Genomic DNA, 26,779 nt, shown 5'->3' with positions numbered 1-26,779 from the left:
AGGTCTGCACTTGAACTCTTCTGAACCGTGCTGTATGTACCTCTTTCCCTGGCTGATTTTAATCAGTATCCTTTGGCTGTAATAAACTGTAACTGAGCACAACAGTACCACTCAGCTTTCAGTGAGTTCTCTCTGTCCTAGTGAATTATCAAACCTGAGAGTTGTCTTGAGGAGCCCTGAACTTGAAGTTAGTAGAAGAAGTGAGGGTAATTTGGGGAAATCCAAACGTTTTAGTTACTAACAGTGCTGAGACAATATTAAAGATAATTTGGTAAAATTTAGCATCTTCATTATTTCTACAAACAAGTGTCCCAAAGACTCATTCATGAGACAAAGCATCATAGGATGAATCAAGAAAGCTGCCAGATCTTGGTGCAACTTTCATTGAACAGAACACAGAATTCTGAGGCCAGAGGTCCCTGACTCAGCTACACACGCTCATACCCCTATTAACAAAGATGTGTGCTTACTGGTACTCTGCTTCGTTCTTAAAATATCTTCTCAGAGGAAAGGTGACATATAATAGAAATAATAGGATTTGAATCGTAGCTTTGCCTTTTTCTAGTTGTATGACCTTCTATGAGTCTAAATCTCCTCATTTATAAGATGGAAATAATAAAGCTATTCCGCAAAATTGGTACAAGAAGCACATGGTGATATGCGTGGTGCACTCTGCAAACTATACAGCACGAAAAATAACAACATTTGAAAGTTTTTTCTAAATTAGATTCACACTGCCTTCATCTACTTCACTGAATCTCTTTGGGAAAACAAAATCCGTGATTTTGTCTTTCCCAGTGCACACTGAATTTCAAAGGAAAAATTAAATAGATATAACTTTCAAAAAGGTTTTCTGTGAAAGCTGTAGAAAGAAGCGTTTATGTATCTGTGTGTTTGTGTGTGTGACGTATGTTAAACAATAAACCTGTAAAAGTGCTTATTTAAAAAACAACAAAAGAGCATAAAAAATAAAGTTATTATAAAATTTTTCAAAAGAAGGGTTTCTGTCCCACAAATTGAATATCAAGATGAAAAAAATTCTCATATGGCAAAGAAATTCTTTCCATGAGCAGAGATGATACATGAATAAATAAAGGACCCAACTGGGGTGGCAGGAAGGAGATAGTTTGAGATGAATGAATCCCTCCGGAGTGTCACTTTCTCTATCTCTTAGCTATTCAAATAGAGAGGATACCTTAAGGAACTACAGTCATCTGACTTCAGTTTTTCCTAAAAGTGACAAATGCTTAAGTTGACTTGTTAACTAACTAGCATGTGATCACAGAAAAGGTTAACCTGATAAATTTTTAATCATACATAAACAGGACAGTGACCATACCAACTTGATGGAATCACACCATTCACTTAAGAAGACGTAAGAGGGAGGAAGAAAGGATATGAATTCACTGAGTGACAATCACATGGCAGACAGTGTGCTATACATACAGTATCTCCTCATCCCTCGTACTGCCCCAAACCAACGCCTGGCCCTTCTCTTATGTTCTACACCCCAGTGAACAGCAGCAACATGCTTTGCTCAAACTAGAAACCAGAGCATTGTCTTCAACTCTCAATTTTTCTCTCCTATTATATTTCATCAGTCGCCAAGTCCAGGGACTCTATCTCCTGATTTGTTCTGAAATCGCCCCTTTTATTCCCACTACCAATTTTGGGTCCTTTCTAATCCATTGCCCTCAATGCAGATAGAGCACTCTTCCTAAAATACATGTCTCACTTTATCTGGCATCTGCTTGAATTACTTCACTGGCACTCTTTGTCTCTCAATATTACAAACCCCAAGCTTCTTAATATAGCTTATGTAGCTCCTCATGACACAGGTCCTGACACCCTCTCTAGCCCTTTATTTCTTCACTCTCCTTCAATTCTAGGCACTAGTTAGGTCTTTCCAGCTATCTCTTCCTCTGAGCATTTCTTGATTCCATGTTTGGTCAGATATTCCTTCTACTTATGACAGTCTAAATTTCTCCCACTCTGGCTCCTACAAACTATTCAAAATTATATGTATATATGTACATGTATGTATGTATGTATATGCATATATGAAAATGTACTATGTACAAATAAACTGGGATGTGTGCTATTGTGGGTTGCAGTGTGTCCCCCCAAAAAGGTATGTTGAAGTTATAACCCCCAGTGCTTGTGAGTGTGATCTTATTTGGAAATAGATCTTTGCAGATATAATCAAGTTAAGATGAGATCATACTCGGGCTTCCCTGGTGGCACAGTGGTTAAGAATCTGCCTGCCAAATGCAGGGGACACGAGCATTGGCAGGCAGATTCGAGCCCTGGTTCGGGAATGTCCCACATGCCATGGAGCAGCTAAGCCCATGCACCACAACTACTGAGCCTGTGCTCTAGAGCCACAACTACTGAGCCCGCGTGCCACAACTACTGAAGTCTGTGCTCCTAGAGCCTGTGCTCTGCAACAAGAGAAGCCACCACAATGAGAAGCCCACACACTACGGCGAAGAGTAGCTCCTACTCGACGCAACTCAAGAAAGCCTGTGTGTAGCAATGAAGACCCAATGCAGCCAAAAATAAATAAATTAAAAAAAAAAAAAGATGAGGTCATACTCAATTAGAACTGGCCAGAAGCCAATATCACTGGTGTCCTTATAAGAAGAGAAAACAGGGACGTCGGGAGAAAAATGCCATGTAAAGACAGAGACATACACAGACCCAGAGGGGAGGAGGCCACGTGAAGATGTAGCCATAGATTGACAGCCACCACTAGAAGTTATGAAGAGGCAAAGAGAGATTACACTCAGAGCCTCAGAGGAAGCATCACTCTGATGATACATTGATTTTGGACTTTTAGTCTCTAGAATTGTGGGAGAATAACTTTCTCTTGTTTCAAGCCACCCAGTAAAGAAAGCTACCATGTAAAGAAATTTGGGCTTTCTTTATCCTGATGGTGATAGAATGCAATTGAAATGATTCAAGCAGATAAGAAATAAAGTCAGATCTGTATTTTAGAAAGGAAACTCTTGTTTTCACTGTAAACTCCTGTTCACAGTTAGGTGAATAGAGTATAGGGGTAATAGTATACTTTCCTTTACACTTGGCTCATCTCCCCTTAGAGTGTCAGTTCAGGGAGGGCAGGGACTGTGTTTTTTTCCTGTCCATTCATGTATGTATTAGCACACTGCTAATTCTTAAGTAAATATTAAACAAACGAACAAACTGAATTTTTCACAATAGCCCTACAAAGGTACCATTCCTGAGGGATGATATTTAACTCTGTAAGCTCAGTACCCACCAGATTATCGGGAGAGCAGATAAACAATGTTCAGAAACTAAGTAATTTGTTAAAATTCAACTAGTAGGCAGTAAAGCAGTTCACTTCATCTTTACTGTGTCACGCAAAGGGGAGAAAAAGAAAGATGATGCATTAAATCTCTGAAGCAACGCCATGCTTCCACGTGGAATTAGAGTACAAAACACAGAGGGAAAAACCGCCAAGTCCATGTTTCTGACATCACTACCTTTAGAATACCTGGTAGACATTTGATAGTAGTGACTTAGGTCACAGACAGAGATGGAGAAATAAGCATTCCATTCAATTCATTTCAAACTACTCACCGTAGGAATTATTAAAAACGTAAAGAACTTCTTTGTTAGAGCTGTGGTTCATTTTAGTGTCACCACAGTATAAACCTCAAAACTCCATGATCCAATTTATTGCTTATTTCTTTACTGTATTATTCATTTTACAGCAACATTATATAAGGCATTACTGGAAAGGAATTCACCTTTTCATTTTCGAAACGCCTTGTTTTCTGACACAGCACTGTGCAGTACTATAAATATGCAGATTCATTAAAAAAGAGCCGGCTTATAATTGCACTTTGTCTTTTGATGTAGGTATGTTAGGTAACAACCGATGAATTTCATTAATTATGAAAATAAAACACACTTTTCTGTATTGGACTTCAAAATAACCTCAAAATTATTTTTAACAGCAGCACATGTTCTATCTGTAAATTTATGCTACTCTTTTTTTATATTTAAAACAGAAACAGGCTTTGTGCTTTATAACAAATATAAATGGGTAATTTGGATAATGAAAATAAATGAATAACAGCGGCACTAATAGAGCTGATCCTATTTGCAATGGCTCATTAACTCTGTACAGGACGCAATTCACTGCCCTGGATCAGGAGTTGATAATGGTGCAGCATGGAGCTATTAGCAAAGAACGGTGCAATAGGAAATTAACAGAAGGTCTGTTCATTCGCTGGCAAGTCAGGATCCCCTTTAGCATGTATAACCACTTTAAACCATGTGTTCAAAAAAGGCCATAAAGAGGGAAAAGTCAAAGAAATAATTTGAGGACTACTCCTACCACAAGCTAGTACTGATCAAGCTCATAGTAAGCACTTCAGTGCAGTTGATAACTTAACCCTCACGGCAATCCTATCAGGTAGTTCCAGATATTATCCTCATTTTGCAGATGAGGAAACTGAGCCTCAAGAACTTGCTCAAAGTCATACATTAATGAGTGGCGGAGCTTAGATTTAAACCCAGGCATTATGACTCCAGAGCATTCGCTCTTAACTCTTCATGGATGACAAATTGCCTTCCTGGCTCTGCTTTATCCCCAACTTCATCTAGAATGATCTAGAGCAAATAAAAATCCCAGTGTCTCTCAGTCTGAGATGTAAGGTGGGGAGACACATCAACACAGCTACCTCTTGGGGACAATGCTCAGATTCTAGTGGGGATGTCAAGGGGAGGATGTGGTTTGAAAAGACATTCACTAAACCTATTGTCTCCATGTGTAAATGACAGAATTAAAGCTGGACAAGGTTTTGGCCTGTGGGAGAGGCTGAAGAAATAACACAGGGGGCATAGTTAAAAAATGCTGATAAACAGTGACATTCTCTGACCTCTAGTCTGCCATTAACTAGTTGGAAGATCCTGGGAAAATCGCATAACCTAGCACAGCAATATTTCTCAGGGCTGGACTAGATGATCTCAAAGGTAGTGCTTTCACTCTTAGTAACAATTTCTGTGCTCTGGAGAAAGAATGAAAAATAAGTACAGGGTAGTAACTTTCTCATAAGGCAAACAATATTCAATTTAAAGGTTTGTCCTTCATTCTGAAATCAGGTTCTTGTTGCTTTCTTGTTATTAAAACTTCATTTATGAAACGATGGTGAAAGTACATGATAGAAGGTCTCCTTTTCTTCTTAGCAGAATAAGAAGTAGGTTACTTTATCTCATTCTATAAACTTTTTTGAACTGTTACAGCGTTATGAAGTTCCACACAGGGAACCACTACATTAATATATTTTGCAATTCAAAATGTTCAGGGTACTCTACTTTTCTACAGCACTTGACAGTTTATTAAGCATTTCATATGAATTATCTCACTTGGTGCTCTGCAGTCTGCAAGATAATCTTATTTTGCAGAGTAAAAATAGAATTTAGGAAGGGTAAGCAACTTGATCAAGATTACACAGATCATTAAAGAAAATCCAGATTGTAATCTGTATCTTGTGACTTTAAATGCTATCTGCTTTCTAATTGGCGAGTGGTTCATAAATCTGGCCAAACACTAGGGTCATAGGGAGAGTGTTTGAGAAACATCAAATGGATAAACCTGAATTTCTGGAGGATGGGCCTAAGGGTCATACCTTTTAAGAGCTCTCCAAGGGATTCTGGAGGGCAGTCAAGTTTGGGGACCAGTACTCAACATCACACTGCCTCTGTCCAGCTAGCCTCACCAGGAAGAATAAGGGCTTTGGAGTCAGAGCTGGGTACTTCTGAGCGAGTCCCATAATATACCTGAGCCTCAGTCCTTCATCTGTGAAATGAGGATAATGCCACCTAATATGCAGAGTTGTAAATATTTTTTAAAATATACGTAAAGTGCCTAGATATGGTAGTTACTAAAAAATGGAGGATATTTTATTATTATTACTACTACTATTACAGTGAATATACTGCTTAATACGATGCCCAATATTACTGAATAAGGTATCTCTTATAAGTAGCAATGATCCTAGAATTTTCCTGAAGCAAATTCACTACAGATAACCCCCTCATTTACGACTTTTGGAACTGTCTGCAGGTCCCAGTTCCCTCCTCTGTGAAATAGTTATATTTGTAAATTGCTAAGGTACCTTTTGACTCTAAAAGTCAAAGTCTCCATAATTTTATTTGAGAGTTAAAGCCTCAGATGGTTTTGAGGAAGTGGATTTTAGTTGAGTACTAAACAGGCATAACTGAAATAACTGGTATTTAAAAATGACAAATCTCTTAGTTACGCTGCCATTTTCTGTCAAGGTAAGACTATACCCAAAGCTAGACATTTGCTTCTCTACAGTTTATAATTTATATCTGTCTAGCATCAAAATTATTTGAAGCAGCTTACCAACAAAAAGTGATAATAAGACAACAATGAAGCCAGTAAAAGAGCTGAGAAGTCCCCCAAAATGGGGTAGAAATGGAAGAGAAGGGAAAATGGGGCAGAGGAGATGACTTTTTTCAGGAAGCCAGGAGAAGCTCTTTATAAAAACTGTACATTTAAGCTAGCATTAAGATTTTTGACAGTGTTTTTAAGATTATGAACATATGACTTCTTAATGTTTCTTACCAAAGACCACAAATGCTAATCACCGATATACAGATGCAACTTAAATAAAGGAACTTTTTTCTAAGTAGGATGGAATTTACGTATGTCCACTCTTTCAGGGTAGCGGTGAGTGCTTTTCTTTTGTTGACTAACCTCACTCTTGTTCTTCTGAAAAAGTATATACTGCATTTAAGTATTCCATCGTTATTCCGCTATCATTTTTTTGTGGATAAGAAAAATTTTTTAATTGTTTTGATAACGTCAAACGTATTATTGGCAAAGCCAAGTAAACCTTTAGGATTGTTATCCATTTGGGAAAACTTCTATCATATTCCTCTCTCACCTCGCTGTCTTTCTCTCACATTGCTCTCTTTCAGCTCCTTCCCTCCTTTTTAAAAATCAAGTCGTTTTTAATCATAAAAAAAGGCCATTATGGTAATGGTAGCAAGGATCTAAAAATGATATCACTTTCAAATTCATATTAAGTGGTCGTTTTTGATTCCCTGAGCATGAGTGATTTGATTTTTTTTTTTTTTTTTTTAACAACTATTCCCCTGCTCTGGTTATAGTCAAAATGAAAACTCCTTCTTGGTTTTAGACATTGTTTCCTTTCTGTTCCCGCTGTCACTGGCCTGGCCCAAGGTTCATGCTTCTCCTCACTTTGGCTGCTCTAAGAGCCTCCTTTTCAGCTGGTCTCTTTGCCTCCAGGGTCCTGAAAGTGGTCCTCACTCCACTTCAAGCATCCTGTAACTGCAGCTATATTCATCTTTCTAAAGCAGAGCTAGGGTTATGTCTATTCTCCACTAAAACTCTTTCTTGGCCACCGACTGCTGATCATGGTCTTGTCTGCCATTTCAAGACACCATGATTTTCTCCCCAAATACCTCTCTCTCTCCTTACTGAGTACCTGGGGGATATCCTGCTCTCTGACCAAACTACTTGTTAGAATCTAAATGCAATCTGAACTCTTCCATCCCTTTACCTTACTATTGCCTCTAACAAGACAAATAAATGAAGAAAAGAATAATAACTAATTACAATTTCTATGTACGTCACTATTCTATTCAGATATTCTCTAATTTACATTTGTCCCCAAATCTAACAGGTCACACTTATAAGAATCTAAGTTGAGGAGGCATGATTATTCTTGCTTCAGTTGCCAAGTTACATGAAGCCATTTGGCGGGGTTAGTTTAGGAAAAAAAGAGGCCACATTGAATTCCCATGCAGCAGAAACAAATGAAACCTAATTTGCAGGCCAATCTTGTTTATTTTGGTTCATTCATCAGTATAATATAGTACCCACAACTCTGGACTAGGTATCAGGGAACCTGAAATTTAATCCCATTTCTTCCATGACCAACCATATAACTTTCAGAAAATCACACAACTTTTCTGGTCCCTGGTTTTTTCTCATTTACAAAATGGAAATCTGTCTTTTTTTTTTTTTTTTTTTTTTTTTGTGGTACATGGGCCTCTCACTGTTGTGGCCTCTCCCGTGGCGGAGCACAGGCTCCGGACGCGCAGGCTCAGCGGCCATGGCTCACGGGCCCAGCCGCTCCGCGGCATGTGGGATCTTCCCGGACCGGGGCACAAACCCGTGTCCCCTGCATTGGCAGGCGGACTCTCAACCACTGCACCACCAGGGAAGCCCCTGTCTTTCTTCGTTCAAACACTACACATACTTAAGAAATTATTATTATGTTTATTTGCCATTCCCTACAACATAGTCCCTTTCTGTATATATTTGCTTTACAATTCTCTGTCATTCCCATAGCTTTTGTAGATTCCATAATTACATCTCAACACCACTGAGAGTTCTAGAGAAGGAAGCAAATACCAAGTATCACAAACGGTTCAAATATACTGCTTTTTAGGATGTTGATTAGATCACCTCTTAGGCCTTTCCTAGCTTTAAAATAGTAAAATAGTTACTGATATGTAAACATCACTCCATCCTCCTATCCAAGAAGTACTTGGACTTGTCACAACTTATTTGTCTCATGACTCTAGACCTCATGAAGGTTTAGTATGTCTGTCTCTCTCTCATCTACACAGAACCTCGTAGGACGTCTCATACCTCTTGCAGTCATTCACACTACAACTATTCCTTTTACATCTGAAAACAGATTTAGCTTTTAAATAAACATGTGAATTTGAAACAACAAATTACTGAAAGACATTTTAGGTTTATTCTTATACGGCTAGTTGTGATATCAGAAATTCTGAAGAGAGAAACATTTCAACCAATGTCTTCTTGGGAGAGGCAAAGATTCTCAAATTGTCTACTACGTGAAATTTAAAAGTATAATCGTCAAGTATAGCACACAGGAAACGGTAGCAACTGCTTGCTCCAAAAACTAGGCTGGTCATTCTAACCCAAAGCCTAGACTTTGAACTCAAGATGGCAAACATTAACTCTCCCTCACCTTACTAACTCCCCACCTAAAGCAGACATTGAAAAATTGATACCAGAAATCAAATCTCTTTGCTCTCCCTGTTAAAGATTTACCTGGCTGAATTCGACCTAGTTGACACTGCCATGCCTTTTCCTACAATTTGTCTAAATTTTCAGCATAACTGTAGTCACGATAGAGAAGCAACAAGTTCTCGTACAGTGTACGTGCTGATTTTAGAGCCAGTCTCAGCTGAGCGATTCTGAAGCTCTAAGTAAATGAAAGTTGATGCCTCTGAATACAGATAAACACACACACACATCCCACGTTATTTCAGGGACAACCAAGGTAGAGGTCATTTCAGAGTCTAGTACAAAAGTGATACACAATGTTGAAGAATTTTGGTTCTTCTATATTGAAGTGAGACTCAAAGGAAGAAGAAACTCTAGTCCACTTTTCCTTAACACATAATACAGCTCTTGTAGCTTTAACTGAAGCTGAACCTCAATTTTCAAATGGGTCATCGTTTGTAAACTCTAGAAAAAGTACCACTGATTCAGATAGCAGGACTACGCAAAAGCTACTGACACAAAACCCTCTGGAAAAATAGAATGAAAAGAAGCCAGCACTTACTTGGCACAAACCGCTGATGCACATATCCAAAGATTCTGTGTAGCAGCGAGTCCCGTCTAAGACTTTAGGTGCAAGTTCAACAACCAGGGCTGTTCCTTTGGCCTGGCACTTGAGGGAACATGGGTTGTCGGGGTCGTTAGACACAGGAAGCCATTCATAAAACTGGCCATGGTGCTTGACGTCATTATGAGCTGAGCACTGCTGCGCTCGGAAATCGCCTGCTTCTGGTGGGCAGTCCTGGAGAAGACAAAGAGGGAAGGGAGAAGCACAGGTTAGGAGAACAGCCTCAAACAGAACACTAGAGCAGCTATGTGCTCCAGGTCTTAGGAAACAAAGCAAATGTTCTGTCGTTACAGATGGACCCTCCCGTAGCATCTGAAAGGTTATATGATTATTTGGCCCTCAGGAGGTAGAGATTTGAGAAAAGTCACCACCTTGAAATATATTTTCTGATAGAAGTGAAATGGGAAAGAAACCAGCTTGAAATAGATCTGATGGATACTAGTTAGGAAAGTAACCACCCTGAAATATATTTTCTCAAAGATGTTTATTTGTCCATGGAGTCCCTCCACATTGTAATATTTTTGTTTCCTTGTAATTTAAGTAGAACTGAGTATAGTCACAGGGTTAGTTAAAAGTATCACTGTCATTTTCAGTTCTGATACCAAAAGCTACGACAAAATGTTATTTTAGCAACTAGGAGCAAAAAGTTATGATGATTTCGTTCAAAATTTTTTTGTGGGGTTGTTTGTGAGTTTTTTTCTAAAGCAGTATACTTAGCCTACACAGTATCCAGAATTAAACAGGGAGACCAAAAGAGAGAAAACAGCATTTACACCTGAATTTCTTTGGCTTCAGGCAGCATGGCTGAATGTCTTGGACTCCCTCCTCAGATGGGAGTTGGATGCAATATGGTGGGTCTCTATGGGCCTATGTTTCCTTGTGTTTAGAACAGAGGCAATGATAATACTCAGCTCTCAAGGTCATAGTCAGAATTTCATGAGCTTTTGTTGGCCATATACTGGCACAAGGAAGACAGTACATGGTAGCTATTATTGTGATTATTTAATGAAGCCAGTGAAGAGAAAGTGTTGTTGGAGAATTAGGAAAGTCTCTGAATTTGAAATCACACTGTATGAGACCAGCAGAAAACAAGAATGTTTTACGTGTGTGTGTGTGTATATATATATATATATATATATATGTTTTTTTTTTTTTTTTTCTCCTGTACGCGGGCCTCTCGCTGCCGTGGCCTCTCCCCTTGCGGAGCACAGGCTCCGGACGCGCAGGCTCAGCGGCCATGGCTCACGGGCCCAGCCGCTCCGCGGCATGTGGGATCTTCCCGGACCGGGGCACGAACCCGTGTCCCCTGCATCGGCAGGCGGACTCTGAACCACTGCGCCACCAGGGAAGCCCTACATGTATATTTTATAAATGGAATTTTAAAATGTAAAACCATAACTAACCATGGCTACTATCTAATAAATGATAAACTATAGTGAAAACAATTATGATTTAATTTTAAAAAGACAAATATCACCTATCCCTCGGAGAAGCTGTTTGATAAGTAGGTCTATTTTATGGTACATGCATTCAGATTAGGATTTATTATGGAAGATTGTAGAATATCCATCTACAAGGATGGATATTAATGACAGGGAAGACTTTCATTAAAATTTTTTATCTTAAATAATGAATTTTCATGTAGCCTTTTAGCAGTTCCTGATTACTACATTATCACTTTTAAGAGTTCTCTTTTACAAGGTTTCTTCCTCTGAAAATCTATTTACATTTAAATAAACATTGTGAGAATAACATTATGCTATTTTATAAAATGAAATCCTGACTCTTTCCTCAAATTTCAGTGTTACTATTAAGTAGCATATAAGCCTTTAATATTTCAGAAAGCATTAATTCTTCCTAGGCAAAATGGGTGTAAACAATTACTTATTTCAGTTGAAATTAAACTAGCTCAAAATACAATATAAATTCTCGGGCTTCCCTGGTGGCACAGTGGTTGAGAGTTCATCTGCCGGTGCAGGGCACGCGGGTTCGTGCCCCGGTCCGGGAGGATCCCACACGCCGCAGAGCGGCTGGGCCCGTGAGCCTATGGCCGCTGAGCCTGCCCGTCCGGAGCCTGTGCTCCGCAACGGGAGAGGCCACAACGGTGAGAGGCCCGCATACCGCAAAAAACAAAAACAGAAACAAAAAACAATATAAATTCTGAAAGGTATTTTATTGTTAGTATCATATGTGTTCTCAGAGTGAATAAAATGTAATAGTAAAGGAAAAGAATAAATTTTATTTATTCTTTAAATAAATAAAGTATACATGGGTACCCAACAAGGCTTAAGTGATTTTGAATACTGTCTGAAAAAAATTTAAAGATCATTAAACCAGTCAATAAGTGTGTGTTACACTTTGTTGTGATAGTTGTTTGTTGTAAGAAATAAAACAAAACTCACAATCTGCAAACCTATGCTATAAATCACAAAACAGGTAAATTGTATGATGCAACACAAACTATCTGAACTCAAATGTTTAACCCCATCTCCTTTCAGACGATGTGTTCCAAGATAAGAACACAAACAAACTTAACATTAATTATTCATGAACTTATGTTCCAAAGGCAAGACCACAGCTTGCCCAGTTTACAAATCCTATCATTCTCCAACTAGACCTCATTTACTAGCTTCTGTCCTGAAATAACCCTGTGATTAACTACAGCCCCAAACTCTACGAGTCTTCTTCCCTAAATTCCCCCATCTGAGAAACTACCGGCTGTCAAGGTGCTTCTTCCCCTTGTTTAGCAAGTTTAATAAAACCAGCTTTATATGATTAACACGTTTCCCTAGTGGCTGCTGCATGGGGGCTTCCACAGTTGAACTGATAGTTTAATTAATAAGTTTTAAATAAAGTGTTTTCAGCTGCATAATACCTGTCATTCCAAGAGTCAGCTGATTACTCAGTAGAACAGAAGAAATACTGAAGTGGACTCAATAGAGCAGAATACAGAGCAAACTGTTTAGAATGGTCCCAAACTTCCCTCATAATTACTTTTACCTTCTTTTTCTATAAATAAAAGTGAATCAGCTATAAGGGAATTTCAGGGTCAGGTTGAATCACCTCTGCATTAAGTAAGAAGGATAATATATAATTAAGAGACCTCTAAGTATGAACCTGAGATACTTTTCTGTATTTATCCAATTGCAAGAAAGGAGTGTCAATTACATTTTAAAATTGATGTTACATCATCTTAGTACAGACATAAAACTCCTACAGAGTCTCTTATGAGTCCCCGCTGTTCAACAAAATGTGTTGAGTCTTCCCACCTTTACTAAAATAAATAAGACTGAAAGTCAGTCAAAAGTAAAATTACTAAAAAGTGAAGCTAAACTATTAAGACTTTTTGGTTTTCTTTTCAGTGACAAAAAAGTAGACATATCTAAACACATCACAGAGAATCAACAGGCAGACAGATGTTCCTGTTTGCCATTCACCTATATCTACTAGCTCTGAGAACACCTGCTATAGGTTTTTATAAACTTTCACAACCGGAGAAATGTCTCTGAGAATAATAATGCTTGCGAACACCTTTACTCACTTTTATCACTATGGTCTTTTCTCCTGCCCCTACTTCTGTAGGGGTGGGAATATATATTTTGCTAAATTGAGAATGCACTTAAAACCTGGAGTTCAGAGTTGGAAACTGAACTTGAACCTTCTTAATGTTTGAGTTTATTTGTACTTGGCAAAATGCAACTTCCTGTTTTAAGAAAAACGACTCAAGAAGGCTTATAAAACAGGTTCAGAAAGCTTCTTGGACATCAAATCGCTCTTACAAAATAACATTTTCATGATTTAAGTGTAAATGAATCAGAAACATATGAATCAAATTTCCCTTGAAATACACATGTTTAAAAATTAAGGGAAGAAGGATTTGGCAAACGCTTCTTTTGTTGAACCCAAAACATCTCAAGCATAGTTCAAGACACTCACTGAACTCCTGATGCATCTGGAATCACCCAGCTGCAGGAGTGGAAACTCAAGCAAAGTCATCATAGTTTCTTGTCCCACAAGTATCATAATAATAATGACAATAACCCTTACTTGTATACAGATTCATCATGTACAAAGTTTTTAGTTTTGAATTATAATTTGATGCATGAAACCCACTATAGTTCTTGATCCTCCTAAAAGTTAGATTTAGAAACTGATAAACCTAACTGCTTTGAAAAATATTTAACATCCTATCCTGGGCATCATCTTTGAAATATCTCATAGGTACTAATGATGAAGACAAATAAAATTGCTGAAAATTCTCATAGCTATCTGAACTAGACACATCCCCCACCAAGAACCTGGCAAAAAATAATAGTGTGGGAAAGATGCTCTGGACTAAAGACCCCCAGCTTTCAGCCAGAAACACTGTCCAGTAGAAACAGAGCAAAGGAATGCATTTCTTGGCCTTCTGTCTATTTCCAACTAACTGTAATGCCTGACGACTGACAACTCTGTGTCAGGCTACTGAGCTAGGGCTTCCTCACTCTGAAAAAAAAATATTTTATTTAACATAGTCAGATGATCCCATGAATTACTGCAGTTAGCCATTTAATACAATATAATACTTTTTCTCTCCAATTTTAAAGCACTCAATCCTAACCGTGTCAGAGTTTTCTTCTTTAAAAGCACAAAAATAAAAGCTGACCTTTAATGTACTCCCATTATAATTCATAAAGTCCGTGGAGTTCTGCCATAAATGAATCCAATTCAAAACATTTTCTGGTTAATTAACTAGCCAGTGGGAAAGATAAGATGGATCCCAGATGTCCCCTGACGATGACAGGTGGATCAGATTACATTGTGGGACAAAAGAGGGTCAAGCTTCCCAGAGTTTACTCACTGGGTGAAATGTAGAAGATTATAATCTCAGCAGCTAAGGGTGGTAGCATCAGAAAGGCTTTTAAAATGGTTCTGAGAAAATATAGATTCAGGGTCAGGAGAAACGTAACTTTTTCTCTTTTTCAAGATGACATTTTCCTCCCTGAGGGATACCCTTCTGCTCTACCTCTATCCTTAAGTATTTGGTGGTTGGCCTTTTCTCCTAATTTTGCTGTTTCATTGAAATTATTATATGAGTGCCATGGTAGAGATGCCATATGCTGATTCTTTGGTCTTATTTATAAAGTCAATATTAATACCTGATAGTATCAAGAAAATACTGGAAATTATGTTTAGGTGACCGCTTGGACTGTAGTAACTGAAGAAATCTATCCTTCTCACTGCATTTCCCTATCTCGTAACTGTTCCTCCAAATTCCGTGTCTCCCCTCCATCCTGTCCTAATCACTCACCCTCCATAAAAATTACTGTGCAAGGAAACAAAATTATAATTGCTTAATAAGGTGTGTATTCTATCCTCCAGAAATTTGAGATTGCGACTCCATGATGAAAACATCTATGGAAATTTATCAGCTACTTGATGACTTCAGAAAATTTTATTAGTGCTAAGTTTTACTCTCAGAATATTAGGAACCCTCAATGGTCTGATGGGAAAATGGGAAAAGATTACCATAAAAGGTTCCTGCACAGTAAGTAGATGGAAGCTCTGAAGAATATGCACCCTAAAGTTCTCAAATCTCAGCACATGAGTAGACACCTCTTTTATATACTTTGGCTTTACTACTTGGCTTTCTGCCTCTTTTATTTGAAGTTGAGCTGAGACTACTAAACAGTAATTATCCACTGATGCAATCCAATCTAATACGATATTTTATTCTCAGAAACATAATTAATGTTTCAATTTCTATTTCCAACTCAGACTCCCTTCTCCTGAACTCCAGTCTCATATATACAACTGCTTCCTCACCATCTGGATGTCTAAGATATCACAAATCATAATGTCCAAACTTGAATTCCCAATCCCCTCTTTCCCCCCCAGAATTTGTTTCCTCTGAAGCCTTTACCATCCCAGTCAATGCCAATTCCATCCTTTTCAGGCCCCAAATCTTAAAGCAGCGGTTCTTACACTTGAGTGTGCATCAGAATCACTCGGAGGGCTTGATCAAAATACCAGATTATTAGGGCCCCATCTTCCAGAGCAGGGGAAACGTGCTGCACAGCAGGAGGTGAGTAGTGGGTGAGTGAGCGAAGCTTCATCTGCCATTCCCCATCGCTCGCATTACAGCCTGAACCGTATTCCTCTGCCCCCCAACCCCCATGGAAAAATTGTCTTCCACGAAACTGGTCCCTGGTGCCAAAAAGTTTGGGGACCTCTACTGCAGAGTTTCTGATTCAGTAGATTTGGCAGGGGGGTAAAGGAATTGGCATTTTTAACAGGTTCCCCAGTGATGCTGATATTGCTGGTTTGGTGACCACACTTTGACAACCACTGCCTTGGAATGATCCTTGACTTTCACATCCAATCCATCAGGAAATGCTGGTTCTATACATAAGATTATACAGAATCTGACCACAAACTCGGCCAAGCCACCGTCATGTCTTGCCTGCATTATTACAATAGTCTCCTAACTGATCTTCCTGTCTTGGAAGACAGAAGTCTTCCAAGAGACTTCTGTCAGAGCAGCCAGAATGACCTTATTAAAGCAGGAAGCAGATTGTGTCACATTTCAGCTACAACTCTGCCGTGGCTCCTCACTTCACTCAGATTAAAAGCCAAAACCCTCATCACAGACAGAGGTCAGGATGTGGCCCCATCACCTCCTTCTGTCTTCCTTATGCCCTTGGCTCCAGCCACACGGATTCCCACTACGCCTTGAACACTCCAGGAATACACTTACTTTAGGACACATGCGTTATCCATCCCTTCTGCCTAGAATTTTCTTTGCCCAGATTCCAGGTGGCTAATTAACCTCAACCTCTATCAAGTCTTGCTCAAATATCACCTTCCCAATGAGACCTACCTTGACTTTTCTATGCAAAATTGCAATTCCCACTACTGATTCCTTTTTATCCTCTCAACTTTTCCTTTTTTCCTTCACACTTAATGACCTTCAGGTCACCGCATAATTTACTTATTTATTATGCTTATTTTTTGTCTGTGTCCTTCCACTAAAGTATAAGCTCCAGGAGGATGGGGATCTTTGACTGTTTGGCTCACAAGCTATTATATACCAGTACGCAAAAGAAATTTTTTTGAGAATGAATGACTAACACATCAAATACATAAAACAGAAGTCATGTCTTTCATCGTAGAAACTCCTATTCTTAAAATCTTGCAGGGAATCTAAATCTTGATAGTTTCCTAATCAAGGAATCTTAGAAAATCTTGATGAAATATCTATTTTTTCTTCTTTTTTTGAAATACAGATTTACAAGAATACTTTTTATTTCAGACACTAGGGAAATTGAGTAGGGATTCTTGCCTACTTTCTGAATAGGCAGATTGATGTTTCCTCCAGCATGTAAACAAACTTAATAGGGTAATATTAAGAAACATAAAATGTGCTGAAATAATTTATTATTCCATAAATTGACAGTTGTAAATTTTATATAACATTCACTGTTATATGCATGCACTATAAAGCACTCATGTTAAGGTGTCATGCTTTATACCCAAATTTTGGCCACCTGCTTATACTAACATCAACATTATCATCAAAAGCATTTATTTGTGCAAGACTGCTAGCTGCTATGAAAAATGAGATTAAACATAGTCCCTGCCCTGTCTAGACAGTCTATATGGAGACAATTCTATTATATTTCAAGAGCATAATATTTAAATCTCAAACACACCACTATCAGTGCAGAGAACAGAAAATGGGGTCGATTTTGGAAGAAGGTGGTGTCACCGCAGGTAAAGGTCACTCTTGTCTCTTTCTTCCTCCTATTTGAAAATACCAACAGACTTTCTTGGGACACTATATTTTCATGTATAATATATAAGACATATTTAAGAGTCCTTTGTTTTGTTCCTTTTTTTTCCTGGTATAAAAGATTTACAGATTTTCTTTATTTTCCTTCCAAACCATCAATACTTCTGGAAAGTAAGTGCCTATGAAAATGAATCATTAACCATTTTAACGCCTTACTGTGGATCAGGGTCGGGCCCTATAAAATAACATCTTTACAGATTTGTGACCCTGTAAAATAATACGGAACGCTTAAGTTTATTCAAGCTTTGGGTGTGCCCTACTCTGGGCCCACTAAGTGAATGCTGGTTACAGGTATATTAAAGAGCTCTAAACCAGTCCAAATGTGTTTATCCAGGTCCAGACATAAGAGACTCAAAATATATCACACAATAAATCATTAACCCCACCCTACTTACTTGATTAGAGCTTGTTATCTGAAAACAAATGCTCTGCTTGGCTAGTTTTTAATGTCTCCAGGCATTTGAGAGCTGATCTAAGTAAAAACATTTAAAACATTTCATTTTAAAAGTTCGTTTTTATCCTACCCCGTTTGGGTAGCTTTTATTTCAGTGTGGTTCTTTTTTCTCCTTTGAACAATGCAGACTTTTGGAATCCAATTCCCTTGAGGGATTTGTAGGACTGGTTGTTGTTTGTCATATTAGACTCTTAAAATTCTCTCCATTTTGAAAATATTCATTCCCTGAGGGCTTTTATTGTTTTTAGTCCCTTTCTCTGAATTAGCTCCAATTTAGCAGTATCTTTTCTTAAATCAGCATTTCTGACTTTTTACTATTTTTTATTATTGTCTAAAATCAATGTTCTCTCCCTCCCCAAATTAACATATTTGAAGTGGTAATTTGTAATCCTTTTTGGAACATGGCATACAATTTCATTTTAAAAGCATTCAAGTCTACAGGGTTTTTTTGTTTGTTTTCAGACTGTATTTACCAAAATATTTGTGGTGGACAGTCAGGTTAGAGGAAGGACTCATGTAAGGGAAATATTTTAGCATGTAAACACTTAAGCTGTTACTACTGCTGGGGCCTGCTGCATAACAAGTTCTTTATGTTTCTATTTATAAGTGGGAAAGGTAATAAAGCTTGATATATGACAAAGGAGCAAATACGGAGGCTGAAGTTGTCTTCCGGTGCTTATGCCAGCTGCTTAATGAAAACTGGAAAAAGATACCATCCAGAGCAATTCAAAGATAAATACAGTCATCCCCCGCTTTTCCAAAGTTCGCTTTACGCCATTTTGCTTTTACGAAAGACCTTACATTAATACCTGCTTTTGCCAACCAAAAGAAATCCGAAGAGGATTTTTGCTTTTACAAAAAGAGGTGAAAAGCAAAATAGTGTTCAGTGTTTATTTTGCAGCAGGCCTAGACACCCACCCCAAGCAGGGAAAGTGGCACCACCAAGCTCCTTCCCCAGGAACTACACTCTGCATCTCAGCATCAAGCCTACATTTGAACGGTGTCTATGAGCATCTGTGCTTTAACTCCATTTATTCTGTGCATCTGTTAGCAAGATGCATCCTAAGGTAATTGCTTCTTTGTTTTATGCCATTTCAACTTAGAAAAGGTTTCATAGGCATGCTCTACTTTCAGATAGGGGAGAAACCTGTACCATGTTAGACAATTCAGAGAAGACCATAGTATTCTCTTCTCCTCTTCTCCATCCCAGTCTATAACAAACTGCCTAGTGTTGCCTGCAAGCTTAACTTCTTTTCGGCTGTCACTGAATCCTGACAGCTGTCTGTTTTCCTGGCACTGTATCTAATCAATGCTCTTTTCTGGAGGCATGTAATACAGTACCATGAACACCTCTTGAAATACCTCTGTCCTTGAGTTCTTGAAATACTTCTGGGCACTCTATAGGTATGTTTTTTGAAGCAAGCAATTTAAGGTTCCCGAGTTAGTTCCTACAAAGCTGACATCAGGCTGCTATTTCAATTATTATCCAGTCAGTTCAGTGAAGTTTATATTAGGAGTGAAGCTGCTTCCCAACTTGGAGAAGGTTCCAGGTCAATGGGTAGAGGAGAAAGACATCTATTCTCCAATCAGTGGAATGGAATAGTGCCTCCTCTCAGCCAGATTCCTCTTTGGATGGTAGATTCTAACCCTGACCACAAATACAAGTCATCCTGGCAAGAGACAGGTTTCCAAAGAGAGGAAATCAGATGTCCTCAGACTGTACATGGTACCAGTGAAGATTAGCTGAGTCTTTCCTTGTAGACCGTGGAGTGAGGGGAAAGAGTAAGATTACCATGGATAAAACGATCAAGAGCTTAATGACGTTCTCTTCCTTCCCTTGTCTCTTCCCAACTTCTAGATCAGAATTCCTATTCCAGACACCCACGTTCATGATTTACTACATAAACTGACCTTTTAGATGAAGTACTCTCAAGCGGCTGGAAGCTTCATCATGGATATGGTGACAATACTTTCCACAGCAAATGTTAGAATTCATGCTTGATAAATTTGAGGATACTTATGGCAACACCAGGGAAATCATTGAAAGTGGTATTATCTTAGAAAAATTGGGTAGCCATGGAATCAGAACAAAGCAGAAAGTAAAACAAGCAGGGTGGGGAGTTTCAACTCAATTGGTGTCAGGCAGTGGTCCTGGGTAGAAGGGAGACCTCCTCCCCCACAGGTTTGCTGTAGGGTAGAGTAAAAGCTTCCCAGAGAAAGAGTCCACCCTTCCGTTTACTGTGGTCAAGTGGGACCTAGAAATTGTTTGCTATCTTTCCCCAGTTCCCTTTCTAAATTTCCTTATTTTCTCCATTCCTAGGAGCCCAGGACCTACATGCTGTCACAAATCATACCTCTGCCTTCTCTTTTCACATCCCAAACCTCCTCTTTACCCTGCACGAGAGGATGGGTCCATCACTGCTCCTTTAATGCTTTTCTTACCAGCTTCCAAATTGGCAGCTATAAATTGGACAGCTGGGCACTCTTTTCAGAACACAGTGAAATGCGTCAGTTCCTAAAAAAACCCCAAAAAAGTCTATCCCTCTGAAGGATCTCAATATTCACCCTGGCATAAAGGGGACTGGCACTGTCACGGTGGCTCTGTAGGCAAATGGGACAGAAATGAGTTAGTACCAGTAAAACGTTTAAATCAGCATTGGCACATAGTAAGCACTCAATAAATGTCAGGTATTATTAATATTACCAACACCAGGGAGAGGAGCATTATACAGCTCCTGGGGGCTTCAGAGGAGCCTGAGACAGTGCTTGTTTCATCTAGCTTTGCCTTCCCCATTGCCTTGCTGCCTCTAGCACTACTTTATTTAACTGTTTTCACATAATTTTAATTAAAGGGACTTAAATGAATGTCTTAACATATGAGTCTAATCAAATACTATCCTGTGCCAAATTTACTGGGTTATAAGTTTGACGGATGACAACACTCAACTTTGTTTATGTGCGCTCATGCTTCTTAGTTTGTTGATCTTGGACTATGGACATATTTTAAGAAACCAAAAAAGAATTAGAGAAATATATTTCCTGACCCCTAAAACCCAGTATTTTCAGGTTGTCCTCTGAAGCCTGAAGCACTTCCCCTGAGCCCCAGTCTCATCCTGAAGAGCCCTTGGCTTCCAAGCTGATTTTCCTCTCCTCTTCCCCTAAAACTTCCATTTCCTTCCGTGGGCTGTACTAGGGAAGAGGGACGATGAAAGCAAACTGATTCAAGCTATCTACAGTCAGGTTTGGATGAATCACAATGCTTTCTAATTAATCACTCCCGATAGCTATGAATTTCCATGTGTTCACAAAACACGGAGACACTAGCTGAGCACTAGGCTAGAGTGAAAGGTCAGATATTCTCCCTGCCTTCATGATGCTCACAGTTTAAAGGGGGAAGATAGGTACTGTGACCATAAATCAAGCTTTTATTCTAACGATAGAATTACAGGCAGAATGACAGACAATTCAAAACTGGAGGATAAGTTTTGGACAGAAGTCACCTCCCTTCTTATTTGGTCTCCTTTAGGGCTGAATCTGAAAAAGGAGTGAAGGAAAAGGGCCGCTGAAACTGTTTTTCCCCCTGAGTGTCTTCAGTTTTGCTATGGGGTCAGTTTGCTTTCTCTCTTCTATATGGTGTGACAATACAACAAATACCTCAGCAGGTTTCTGAAGGGAGCTGACCTAGCTTTACCCGTTCCATAGCCTCAGATCTCCCCTCTTCTCTCCATCCACCCCACACCTTATATCAGAATAGCTGCCATTCCCTCAGTGCTTTGCTGCTCTGGCTTACATTATCCAACATGGCCTCCCTGTATTCACCTGGCTGAGTCCTTAAAGCTTAAGTATCACTTCCTGGTTTCCTTCTACGACAACAACTTCTTATCCTCAGGCTGAGAGAGGCAGCTCCCTCTGAGATGCCGTAGAATCCTATACATACCTTCATCCTTGGACTTAACACACTATATTATAGTCTTGGTTTACCAAGGGCCTAGTAACAGCCTGGCACAAAATCAATGCTAAATAAATATCTGTCAAGGATTGAATTAAGGGACTTCCATATGCAACAATATATAGAGCCAGATATTTTGACAAAGCTTCCCACTACAGAACACCTAAAAATTCTACATTCAAGTAAAAATAACATTTAAAAAAATGTTATATGCACAACTGAACTGGCAAGGAAGTTTCCATAGAGACAAAAAATTTGAGAAAGCATAAATTCACAGAGGAAATTGATGGATGTCCAAAAAGGATCTGTTGGTTTCTGGTGGTTTACAACTTTCCATTTTAGTAGGCTATAAGAGCAGGAGACAATGGATAAAGTGTATAGACTGCAAGATGTGGAAGAGGATCAGATCCCCTCATAATGCCAAGACCCTAAGCAAAACCCTCAGAGAAAGAGTAAACTAGGAAAAGAAACAAAACACTTAGCTTCTGGAAAAGGCCAAAAAATGTAGATAGTAAAAATATTAGTGGTTTCTGGGTATGGAGGAGGGAGCAATGAATAGGCAAAGCACAGAAGATTTTTAGGGCAGTGGAATTATCATATTCTCTATAAAACTACAATGGTGGATACATGTCATACATTTGTCCAAACCCATAGAATGTGCAACATCAAGAGTGAACTCTAATGTAAACTATGGACTTTAGGTGATAATGATGTGTCAGTGTAGGTTCACTGACTGAAATAAATACACCACTCTGGTGGGGAATGTTGATAGTGTGGAAGGCTGTGCATGTGGTAGGCAGGGGGCACATGAGAGATCCGTATTTTCTGATCAGTTTTGCAGTGAATCTAAAGCTGCTGTAAGTTTATTTAAAAAAATAAAACGGGCTGATATCAACAAACCAAACCAATTCAGCTTCATGAAGGGAAATAATAAGGAAACTTGCCTATCTCAGCTTGGCTATGGGTTAAGGATGGGGCTAGAATTCTCTTTCAGAATTCCTAACAATGGGACTCACGAGAGTTCAGGACACAATTCGCACAACACGGACAATGGAAAATTTAGTTTAAAATGGTCTTGATGATCTTGAGAAAGAAAACTGGAGCTGGAGGAATCAGGCTCCTGGACTTCAGACTATACTACAAAGCTACAGTAATCAAGAGAGTATGGTACTGGCACAAAAAGAGAAACATAGATCAATGGAACAGGATAGAAAGCCCACAGATAAACCCACACACCTATGGTCACCTAGTCTATGACAAAGGAGGCAAGATATACAATGGAGAAAAGACAGCCTCTTCAATAAGTGGTGCTTGAAAAACTGGACAGCTACATGTAAAAGAATGAAATTAGAATACTCCCTATCAAAAAAACAAACAACCTAATCAAAAAATGGGTGGAAGACCTAAATAGACATTTCTCCAAAGACGACATACAGATGGCCAAGAGGCACATGAAAAGATGCTCAACATCACTAATTATTAGAGAAATGCAAATCAATACTACAATGAGGTATCACCTTACACCAGTCAGAATGGCCATCATCAGAAAATCTACACACAATAAACACTGGAGAGGGTGTGGAGAAAAGGGAACCCTCTTGCACTGTTGGTGGGAAAGTAAATTGATACAGCCACTGTGGAGAACAGTATGGATGTTCCTTAAAAAACTAAAAATAGAACTACCATATGACCCAGCAGCCTCACTACTGGGCATATACCCAGAGAAAACCACACTTCCAAAAGATACATGCACCCCAGTGTTCACTGCAGCACTATTTACAATAGCCAGGACATGGAAGCAACCTAAATGTCCATCAACAGAGGAATGGATAAAGAGGATGTGGTACATATATACAATGGAATATTACTCAGCCATAAAAAGGAAAGAAACAGTACCATTTGCAGAGATGTGGATGGACCTAGAAACTGTCATACAGAGTGAAGTAAGTCAGAAAGAGAAAAACAAATAGCGTATATTAATGCATATATGTGGAATCTAGAAAAATGGTACAGATGAACCTATTTGCAAAGCAGAAATAGAGACACAGACATAGAGAACAAATGTATGGGCACCAAGGGGGGAAAGGGTGGTGGTGGGATGAATTTGGAGACTGGGGTTGACATATATACACTACTATGTACAAAATAGATACTAATGAGAACCTACTGTATAGCACAGGGAACTCTACTCAGTGCTCTGTGGTGACCTAAATGGGAAGGAAATCCAGAAAAGAGGGGATATATGTATACATGTAGCTGATTCAGTTCTCTGCACAGCAGAAACTAACACAACATTGTAAAGCAACTACACCCCAATAAACAAAATAAAATAAAATGGTCTTGGTTAGTACTGATCACCACCTCATTCCAATATCATCATCCTCAAAAGCAAATGTAAATTCTCCCAGAAAGTACACATGTAAATCCAGGCTACAAGAAACTCTCTCTTAAATGCCAACAATCATGAAAGCACATAGAAATATCACAACATATATGAGGAAACAAGGTAACATGAGACGATAGAAGCAAGAAAATCAAACCGACAGAAAGTTACCATAGTTAAATTATTAGACACAGGATACAAAATAAGAAAATACAATGTACTTAAGAAAAAATTTTAAAAAGAATGGTGAACATATAACCAAAGAAAAGTGTAATCAGATATACTTTAAAAAGAAACAAATAGAACTTAAGTAAATGACAAATATAAATGACATTAGAAATTTGATATGCGGAATAAAAAGCATATTAGTCACAGCAGGGGAGACGAACTGTTCAATGGAAGACAGAGTTGAACAAATTATACAAAATCCAGGACAGAGAGACAAAGATACAGAAAATATGAACAACAGAATAAGAAATATGGATTATATAGAGCAAATCATTTCCTGAGAATTTTCCAGAAATAATTAAAAATACAAATCCCCAGAGTTAGAGGCCAAATGAAAATCAAACAGGATAAATAATGATCTGTTCCTACACAAACTATAGCTAACTGAAGAATGCCAATAATAAAGATAAAATCATAAAAGAAGTAAGAGAGAAAAGACAAAGGAAGAAGAATTAGAATGACAGCTGACTTCTCAACAGCTACAGTGGAAATTAGAAGTCAGTGGACAATTATCTTCATGTTGAGAGAAGATAACTGTCAACCTAGAATTATTTTCACAGCAAAAATAAATTTTAAGAGAAATAAATACAGATATTTTACATAAACAAATACAGAAAACAACTAAGAGAACTTATTTTCACTGAGCCCTCACTAAAATACCTCCTAAAGGATATACTCCAGATTGAAAAAAATAGAGCCTTGAAGAAGATCTGTGATTTAAGAAAAAATATGGATCAGAGAACATGGAATATTTTCAAGTATACCTAAATAAACAATGACTATATAAAGTAATCTGATAATAAAGGTGAGCTGACTATATAAAGCATTGATTGTATAAAATACTAAATCTGTGAGGTTAATAAAAATAGAGCTAAAACACATGACAACAAAAGCTCATAGTCTGAAGGAGGGAAATCAGAGTTAAAATGTTCTAAAAGATTTAAATTGTTTGATAGGCAGGTATAGATGCTACTTAACTTTGGTCTTCAAGTATGCACATTAAAATTTAGAGTATCCATAAAAGAATAGAAATTGATGTATAACTTTAAAACCAGCAAAGGGAAAGAGTAATAAGAAAAAGTCTCAATAGTTCAAAGAAGGCAAGGAAGATTAAAAAACCACTGGAAAAACAGGACAAATAGAGATTACAATATAAGATGGTAGAAATAAATCCATATTACCAGTGAACACAGTGAATGCAAATAGAGCAAATAAAGCAAAAATCATCAGATTGCAATTAAAAATTTGTTTACATTAGATCCTCATAAACTTAAAGATAGAGAAAGGTTGAAAGTAAAAGAAGAGAAAAAGATGTATGAGACAAACCTAATCAAATGAAAGGTGGATTGGCTATATTAATATCAGATAAAACAGATTTAAAACCAAAAGCATTACTACAGATAGAGATGATCACTACATTATGAATAAAGGTTAAATTCCCCAGAAAGATAAAACTATTTTAAAATATATATCTATCTAATAAGACAGGTTTGAATTATTCCAGACTACAAGGTGAAATTGGCAAATTAACCATTCAAGTATAATCGTTTTAAAATCCTTCTCTCAAGCAGGTTAAAAAAAGAATTCATTGAAGATGTAGGCAATTTGAAAAACACATTCAAAATGCTTGACATAAATAGAAGTTTACACCCTCAGATCAAGGAATACATGTTCTCTCCAAAAACACATGGATATTAGGTCATAAAACAAGTCTCAACAAACTTCAAAGAAACAGAATGCAAAGATCATTTTTAAAAACTCACAATGCAGTTGTTAGAGATTAATAAAGATAATTTTTCAACTGCTGTATATTTACAATTTAATAAACAGGCTTGTAAATAATTTATGACTTGAAGGGACCATAATGGAAATTGAAAAATACCTAGAACTGCATGATAATGAAAAATCTCCTTATCACACCATGGGAAGCAACCAAAGCAGTACTTAGTGGAACATTTACATGTGAAAACAAGACAGGCTGAAACTTAATACACTAAGCATCAAACCTAAGGCATTAGAAATAGTACAGTAAAATAAGTCCAAAGAAAGTAGATGAAAGAAAATAATACAAAGACCAATGAAACAGAAAAAACAAAACCATAGACTCAACAAAGCCCAAGAGTGGTTATTTGAAAAGACTAAAAAAATAAACTTCTGACAAACTTTATTCAATGATAAAATTAAGAAAAAAGAAATCCCAAACATACACTATAAGTGATGCAAAAGTGGAGACAGCTATGGA

General features: G+C 38.0%; 1 protein-coding gene across 2 annotated transcripts in view; it reads right to left on the bottom strand.

The window, feature by feature from the left end:
• Positions 1–26,779, bottom strand: part of ADAMTSL1 (ADAMTS like 1) — a 470,361-nt gene that overhangs the window by 358,145 nt on the left and 85,437 nt on the right. For both annotated transcript variants that reach the window (XM_027105928.1, XM_027105929.1), the window contains exon 4: positions 9,630–9,866. In XM_027105928.1, coding sequence (XP_026961729.1) covers positions 9,630–9,866 — 237 coding nt within the window. The remainder of the gene's footprint in view (positions 1–9,629; positions 9,867–26,779) is intronic.

The sequence above is a fragment of the Aethalodelphis obliquidens genome, unplaced genomic scaffold, assembly GCF_003676395.1.
Source record: "Aethalodelphis obliquidens isolate GAN/ISIS:26980383/991018 unplaced genomic scaffold, ASM367639v1 scaffold7, whole genome shotgun sequence".
NCBI classification, from domain to species: domain Eukaryota; kingdom Metazoa; phylum Chordata; class Mammalia; order Artiodactyla; family Delphinidae; genus Aethalodelphis; species Aethalodelphis obliquidens.
The sequence above is the reverse complement of the archived record's forward strand: the minus strand, read 5'-3'. Positions and strand labels throughout refer to the sequence as shown.